The sequence below is a fragment of the Apteryx rowi genome, unplaced genomic scaffold (genome assembly GCF_003343035.1).
Source record: "Apteryx rowi isolate R43461 unplaced genomic scaffold, aptRow1 scaffold_354, whole genome shotgun sequence".
Taxonomy (NCBI): domain Eukaryota; kingdom Metazoa; phylum Chordata; class Aves; order Apterygiformes; family Apterygidae; genus Apteryx; species Apteryx rowi.
In genome coordinates this window covers 817,339-825,361 of record NW_020450019.1, presented here as the reverse complement: position 1 = coordinate 825,361, position 8,023 = coordinate 817,339, and the positions used below count along the sequence as shown (strand labels likewise).

The window sequence follows — 8,023 nt, the reverse complement described above, 5'->3', positions numbered from 1 at the left end:
AGATGAATGATAGGGTCCAGAGAAACATGCCTTCCTTTGAGCTGGGGGGCTGTAGGGTACCGGCCTCGTCTGCCCTGCAAGCTCGGGGCGAGCATTCGAGGGAGGGTGACAGCCCCCATCTGCCCCGGGAGAGGCAGAAGCGATTCCCATCAGATTCCTGGGGAGGCTGCACAACCGTGTCGGAGGCAGCGAGGTCAGACCTTGGCGCTTGCTCATTGCAGTGCAATGTGTTAAGAAACGCCATCCGTTTTGGCTTGGTATTACTGAAAGCAGTAATARCGAAACCAGGCTCTGGCAGAAGTGCAGAGGAGCGAGAAGCCCTCAAGTGTGAGCTGGCGGTGGCCTTGGCGGGGTGCTGAGACGGCAGCGGTGGAAAATACTCGTGGCTGCGTTTGCAGTTGGGATCCCCAGCGTCTGTAGGTGATGCCTGGCGCATTCGAATGACACCGCGCTCGGGGGCTCACAGCTGCTCCTCTCCCGCTTCACGGTGCAGCCGGAGCCCCGCGCTGCCCGCGGGCAGCTTCGGGGAGAGGAGCGCTGGCGCTGAGCGAGGGAACGTGGGAGCGCTTGTGCAGGACAGGCGCCCGCTCAAGTTCACCCCGGCAGGACCTGCACGGCCGCCCTTGCTGCTCCTGCAGGCACGGCCTGCGGAGACGGCTGGTGTCCCCTGCAATCTGCCCAGGGCAGATTACAGAAAGTGCCCGAAGCGTCGCTGTTTTGGCTTGGGGTTTCCAGGGGGCTCTGAAGAGCCGAGCTGCCCATGGCCTGCAGGGAGCCGCTGCCGGCCCGGCGAGCGGGGGGCTTGGGGCCCTGCCGCAGCCAGCAGCCTGCTTCTAGCACCTGTTTGCACRGGCTGATGTTGTTCGCACTTATTTCACGCTCTCCTGACACCTTCTACCACAATAAACTGGACATGCTTGAAACGAAGAAGAAAAGCAAAACAAAAAGATCCTTTTTTTTCTTTTTACCTTCACTTCCTTCCTAGCTTCTCGATAAAAGACAAGCAACAACAATTATTTCTCCCCTTGCTGTGAAACTTTGTGGAGAGTTGTTTTAAACGCTTTCCCGTGTTTCTGCGTTCAGGCGCTGGGAAGCATTTAAAGCCCTCGGTGCCCAAGGGGTGCTCGGAGGGCGCGCGGCCAGGGGAGCGAGCGCCGCAGYCGCGCTGCCTCTGCCCGGGCGAAGCTAGTGCCTGGAACCAGAAACCCTTCAAGCATCAGGCTTATAAAAGTGTTCGGTTGCTGTTATGACAGGGAGATTCTTATCTGCCGATATGCTGTATTTACGATAGAGCACAGAGGAACCCGTTTCCCCTGTCATGTTGAAACACGCTTTGTAACGCATGAAAAATCCCGTAAAACTCTGCCCAGCGCTAAACTGCGCCGGCTGAGCATCCTGGGCGCGCTCCCACTCTCCGCATGGAGCGCGGTCCGGAACCGCCGTCTCCGCCGAGCACCCAGAGAGCGGCGGGGCCGGGAGCGAGCCGCCTCGTCCTTGGCGAGAAAAGCAGGTGAGGGAGAACTGAGTCACCGGCACCACCTCCCTCGTGTCCCAGTTCTCCAGCCGGCGGCTGAGTCACGCTCCTCCGCGCCCTCCCGCGAGGGTCCTGCCGGCGTTCGGCYGCCGCTCGCCCTCCGCGGGGGCTGCAGCCGGCTGGTGGCTCCGCGCCTGCCCCGGCCYGCTCCCAGCGGGAACCCCGGAGGGCTCCCGAGCCCAGCGCAACCCCCCCGGCCCTGCCTCCTTCTCCTCCTTTGCCTCCCCCGGGAGCTGGCGCCGGCGGCTTCCTGAACCTCCAGGCCCAAACCCGAGCGTGGCCTGGATGACCCAAAGCGGAGCCGTCCGGGGGCGATCGCCTACATGGGGACGGTGATGCGGCCGCCCGGGGCACGGTGCAGACCTTCCCCGGCCTCGTGGGCCGGGCGCCGCGGAGGCAGAGCTTTCGCAGCCTGGGCCAGCGCGCCTCCGCGGGAAACGCGGGCTGCAAAGCCGGGCCGGGGCCGGGCGCCGGCACCGTGGCCGCCGAGCCGAGCCGAGCCGAGGCCTGGGCTAGCGGGCTGTGACAGGGGCACGGCGGGCGGCTGCCACCGCCGCGGGGGCAGCGGGGTCACGTCACGCCTGGTGCCCCCTCGCCCGGCGCCCCGCTGCGCCGGTGCGGAAGCGGACAMCCCGGGGGGGGCCGGCTGCGCCCCCCGAGACGTCCCCTCTGGCCGGGTTATATCTGGCCTCCCATTTGCATAGCAGCGAGGCAGCGCACCTGGGCAGCTAGCGAAACCCTCCGGGGAGCGAGAGTGCGGAGCACGTCTGCCAAGCGTCGCACGCAGACGCGCTGGGGAAAGGAAAGTCCCTGCAGACAATTGTTTTTAGAAGAACCTGCTGCTCTGCCCCGGCGCCCGGCCGGGCTGCGGCAAGGAGGGCTCCTCGGCTGGGGACGACGCTCCTCGGCCGGGAACGACGCTCCTTAGCCAGGGACGATGCTCCTCGGCCGGGAATGATGCCCCTCGGCTGGGACAATGCTCCTTAGCTGGGGACGATGCTCCTCGGCCGGGAATGATGCCCCTCGGCTGGAGACGATGCTCCTGGCCCGTGCAGCGATGCTCCTGGGCCAGGGACAACCTTGGCCAGAGATGATGCTCCTGGGCCGCGCAGTGATGCATTTTGGCCCGGGACAATGTCCTGGCCGCCCGCGTGGCCCAGCTGTAAGCCGCACAGCTGCAAGGGCAGCTGCGAGCCCAGGAGGAGCCCCGCAGCTGGCCGGGCCGGTTTGGCTCTCACCTTGCCCCCGGCGCTGCCGAGGAGCCCATCCGCGCGGCCGGCGGAAGCGGGACGGGGCGTCAGCGGAGCCGAGGCGCCTGCAGCTCGGTGCAAGGGGGCTCCCCGGGGAGCGAGGCCCCCGCCGCCCGCACCCCTGCCCGGGGACCCCTGGGGGCCGCAGGGCCGGCCTGGCACCCCCAGCCCGGCGAGCACCCCCTCCTCTCCGGGGCTTGGCCTCGCCGCTTGCCCCGGGGGGCCCGTGGGGCTGGGGGCACCCGTGGGGGGGGGGTCACCCTTCCTCGGGGCCCGTTTCCCGCGGTGGCGGCTCCATGCCGGGGGCTGGCAGCGGGGAGACCCCCCCCCCTCGCCGGCGGCCCCCCGGCGCCCGCCGCCCCCCCTGCCTGCCCCCCCGAGCGGAGAAAGTTAGTCAAATCGGCAGAAACCGCAGCGGGGGGGGAGGCTGCGTCTGCGCCGCCGCCGCTTTGATGTCACCCCTGCAGCCGTCCCGCAGGTGCCGCGCGTTGCCATGGCGATGGGGGCCGTTGTCCCCACTTTGTCATTAACTTGTGCAAGGAGGGGAGGGAGGGGGGGGAAAATTTTGCAAGAAAATTCCTCCTCCCCGGCGCCACGTGCGGGGCGGCCACGTGCGCGGCGGGGCTGGTGCAGGCCGGCGGAGGGGCCGCGGAGGCCTCGTGTCCCGCGTGGCCCCGGCAGCCCCATGTCCCCCCCCACCCCGGGCTCCCCCGGCTCCGCACGGCTGCGCCGGGAACCCTGCCGGGAGCCAGGAAGGCTTCTGAGAAACGGCGCCCAGCGTTGAATCATCCCAGGCCTCCCTGCGGTTTCCCTCYGCTCCATCACCCGCCGGGCTCGGTCACGCCGGGCGCCCACGTGCAGCCCACGAGGCCGGGGGGGCGATGGCACCGCAGGGTGCAGGACCCCCCCCCCCGGCCATGCCAACGTGCCACGGCGGCTCCGGGGCTGCAGCCAGCACCCTGCGCTGCTGCCTGCACCCAGCACCCACCCTGCACCGATCCCTGCACCCTGCATCATGCATCCTGCATCGATCCCTGCACTGAGCACCTGCTATGCATCCTGCATCCACCCTGCATCAGTCCCTGCCCTGGTCCCTGCACCCAGCACCCTGCATCAGTCCCTGCACTGAGCACCCACCGTGCATCCTGCACCCACCTCGCACCCTGCACCAGGCCCTGCACCCAACTTGCACCCAGTGCTTCGGCATCCTGCATCGATCCCTGCTCCCAGTGCCCACCATGCACCCRCCCTGCACCCAGTCCCTGCACCCAGCGCTCGCCACGCAGCCTGCACCCACCCTCCACCCCGCAGCGATCCCCGTGCCCACCGTGCCCTCTGCACCCATCCTGCACCGGTCCCTGCACCCTGCATCCCTTTACACCCACCGTGCACCAGCCCTGCACCCACTGTGCACCCGTTGAACCCGCCGCGCACCCTTTGCACCCTGCACCCGGCTCTGGCCCCCGCGCCGGCGCCTGCCCTCTCCGCACCCCCTGCAGCCCTCGTTCCTGCCCGCGGCCGTGGGGCTCAGCGCTGGGGGGCAGCGTCCCCCCCCCAGTGCATCGCCCGCCCCGAAGCCGAGGCCGGGGGAGACGAGAGGAGGCCGCTGTGCGCCCACGGGGGCGGGGGACGTGGGGGGACGTGGGGACACGTGGGGTCGGGGGGGCCGGCGGGGGGGCAGCTGCCAGCCCTTCCCAGCCCCGTCACGGCCGCTGCACTCTCGGAGGAAGCCGCTGTACTTTTTCACCCGGTGCTGGCTAAAAATACCACTCCCGATTTTAATACAGCCGGCGGCCGGCGCTATTTCGGGCTGGGAGCAGGAAGTGAAACCCYGCGCGGGTCCTGGCCCCGCTCGCCCTACGCCGGGCGCCTCCGAGCCCCGCTGCTGCGCCGGCCTCCCCGGGGACCCGGCCCGGCCTGGGGGGGTCCCGGATCCTCCCGCTGCCCCCCTGCCCCTCCTTCCCGGGCTGCCAGAGGGGCCCAGGCGTCCTGGCCGGCGAGCAGCCCCGCGGGCGGCGAGCGCTATCCGGAGCCCAGCAGCCGGGCGCCTGCTGCACCTTGCGGCCTTCCAGCGGAGCAGGCGGACAGCGGCGGCTGAGCATCGTCCTCGAGCGCCGGCTTGGAGAAAGCGCCGGTCGCGAGCTGCTCTGCTGCCGGAAGGGCGGCCGGGGCTCCTCGATCGCCCGCAGCGTGTGCTGCAAATGGGGCCGTCACCGCCCCGGCCGCAGCCCTATCCCCATCCCCATCCCATYTCAATCCCCATCCCATCTCCATCGCCATCCCATCTCCATCGCCATCCCCATCCCATCCCCATCCCAGTCCCCATCCCCATCCTGTCCCAACCTCCATCCCTGTCCCCATTCCCAGCCCCATCCCTGACCCTGTCCCCCCCCATCCCCTTCTCCATCCCCATCCCTGGCCTTGTCCCTATCCCCATCCCCCGTCCCCATTCCCAGCTCCATCCCTTTCCCTGTCCCTCCATCCCCATCCCAGTCCTCATCCCTGTCCCTCATCCCCTTCTCGATCCCCATTCCCAGTCCCATCCCCAGCAGGACACGGGGATGCTGCCACGTGTCCCCCCTGTGTGCCCCCGGCTCGGCAGGGAGGGGGGACCGGGGACCCTGGGGGCAAACCGAGGCCAGGCAGAGCCCAGGGTCCCGCTTGGCCCCGGTGCTGGGAGAGCCCAGGCGTCCGGGCACCAACCCCACTGGGGCTTCCTTGGCTGGAGATGGGGATGGGAACAGGGATGGAGAACAGGGATGGGGATGGGGACGGGGACGGGTCCCCCTGCTGAGGTGCCCAGCCTGGCTCTGCCCCAGCTTCGCTTCGGGCAGCGCGAAACGGGGAGCTCTGAAAAAATAACCTTTATTCTCACTGGTATAAAAGACGTCACAGTTCGAGCGGCCTCGCTGGAGGCGCGGGACGGGGAGGGAGGCGGTGGCGGGCGCCCCTCGCCCTCCGCCGAGCCGGGGCCGGGCCCCCCCGGGACCCTCATCCACAGGGCCGGGCCCCCCCATGCCGGGCGAGGAGTGCTGGGGGCCGGCGCTGGGGGGGCCCCGGGTGGAAAGTGCGTGAGTGCGGGGGGCCCGGGGGGGTGCCGGCCCCCGCGGCAGAGCCGGGCTGGGCACACGGGAAGGGGACGGGGGGCAGGGGGGGCTGCCTGGCTGGGGGCTCCCTCCCTTGTGCCTGTGCCTGCTCCTCCGGAGCCACCCCCGAGGGGCCGACCCCGCTCGGGCCGGGCTGTGCCGCGCAAGGCTGTGCCAGCTGTGCCAGCTGTGCCAGCTGTGCTGCACCAGCTGTGCCCGGTCGCGCTGTGCAGGACCATGCCAGGCTGTGCTGTGCAGGACCGTGCCCAGCCATGCCGTGCTGGCCGTGCCGTGTAGGACCGTGCCGTGATGGCCATGCCGGCTGCACCAGGCTGTGCCGCACCAGCTGTGCCCAGTTGTGCCGTGCAGGACTGTGCCATGCTGGCTGCACCGGCTGTGCTGGCTGTGCCACACTGGCTGTGCCAGGCTGTGCTGTGCAGGACCGTGCCACGATGGCCATGCCGGCTGCACGAGGCCGTGCTGGCTGTGCCGAACCGGCTGCGCCAGGCTGTGCCGCACCGGCTGTGCCCCATCGTGCCGTGCAGGACCGTGCAGGACCGTGCCATGTTGACCACGCGCCGTGCCGGCGGTGCCGTGCCGTGCCGGGCTCAGAGGGCCACGCAGGTGCAGTAGTGCCGGAGCTTGCAGGGCAGGATGCCCCGGTTGATCTGGTGAAACTCCACCAGCTGGATGAGGTCGGCGAAGCGGGTCTGCCCGTCGTCCATGGTGAAGTAGAGCCGGCCCTCCTCCTCGCTCTGCGGGGACGGCGGGCGTCAGGCCGCGGCGCCCCCCCCCCGGCGCCCCCGGCCCCCCCCGGCCCGGCCGCGGCCACTCACCGGCAGGATGAGATAGTGCTTGACCTTCTGCAGGTGGCACAGGGACAGCACGAAGCCCTTGGGGTTGCGCTGGCTCTCCCGCACCAGGAAGACGCTGCGAGCCCCGGAGCGGTGTCACCACGTGCCCCCCGGCCCCAGGCACCCACCGAGCCCCCCCGGCTGGGCCGGGATGTGCCCTGGGGGCCTCCTGTCCGCCCCGAAGCCCGGAGCGGGGTGGGAGTGTGGCCGGGGTTGCACTCGGCTTTGGGCTCCTCTTGTCCCCGAGGGTCCCCTGCAAACCCTGGGGCCCCAAACCCCGGGGTCCTGTACCCCCAGCCCTGAGCCCTGGGGTCCCATAGCCCCTTGGGGGGTCTCATGTCCCCCTGCAGCCTCGGGGGTCACATATCCCCCCCCCCCCGGGGTCCTATATCCCTGAGGATCTCACATCCCCCTGCAAGTCCCAGTATCCCGTATCCCCCCGGGAGTCCTGTATCCCCCTGCAAGTCCCAGGGTCCCGCATCCCTCTGGGGGTCCCGTATCCCCTGGTGAGCCCCAGGGTCGCATGTACCCCGAGGGGTCCCATATCCCTGGGGATCCCATATCCCTGGGGGTCCCATATCCCCCTGCAAGTCCCAGGTCCCATATACCCACAGGGGTCCCGTATCCCCTGGGGGTCCCGTATCCCCCCGGGTTCGTACCCATCCACCAGGCCCTGCCGGCCGATGAGCCGCTGGGTGTCCTCGCGGGAGATGCGCCCGTGGAACCAGGGCTGGGTGCGGTGGATGGCTGCGGGGAGACGGGCGTTACGCGCGGGGGCCTCGGCCGCGTGGGGTGGTGGGACCCCCACGGCACGGCGCAGCACGGCGGGAGGGGAGGGGAGGGGATGGGAAGGGATGCTGGGACCGGGCGCTGCTCACCGGCGCTGAGCGGGGAGCTCTGGCAGGYGGCCGGCAGGCTGTACCGGTGCGTCGTCTTCTTCTGGCCGGGCAGAGCAAGGAGGGGGCGTCAGCGGGGGGGCCGGGGCCGCCTCCCCGGCACCTGGCTGGGGGAGGGGGGGGGGTCCCCCGATGTCCCCCCCCCGCCATCGCCCCAAACTCACCCTCCAGGCCTGCGCCTCCTCCAGGGCGGCCGTCAGCACCTCGCTGGGGTTCTCGATCACCCGGCCCGTGCACCCCGAGAAGTCCATGGCCACCAGCGCGTTGTCCGACACGCTCCGCTGCGGGGGGGCGGCGAGAGCTGCGGCGGTGGCGAGGGGGGGCCGCGCCGGGCCGGCAGCACCCGGGGGGCCGGGAGCCCCCACGCAGGGCAGCCGGGGGGCCGGGGGGCCGGGCACTCACC

At 70.5% G+C, this 8,023-nt stretch overlaps 1 protein-coding gene across 1 annotated transcript in view; it reads right to left on the bottom strand.

Annotated features, from left to right (window-relative positions):
* Positions 1–6,005: 6,005 nt before the first annotated feature.
* GRB7 (growth factor receptor bound protein 7) overlaps positions 6,006–8,023 on the bottom strand; it is an 8,596-nt gene continuing 6,578 nt past the window's right edge. Inside the window, exons 6-10 of the mRNA XM_026072942.1 lie at positions 7,785–7,921; positions 7,603–7,663; positions 7,384–7,471; positions 6,707–6,800; positions 6,006–6,625 (exon numbers count right to left, since the gene is read on the bottom strand). Of these exons, the coding sequence (XP_025928727.1) occupies positions 6,479–6,625; positions 6,707–6,800; positions 7,384–7,471; positions 7,603–7,663; positions 7,785–7,921 (527 nt within the window). The 3' untranslated portion in view covers positions 6,006–6,478. The remainder of the gene's footprint in view (positions 6,626–6,706; positions 6,801–7,383; positions 7,472–7,602; positions 7,664–7,784; positions 7,922–8,023) is intronic.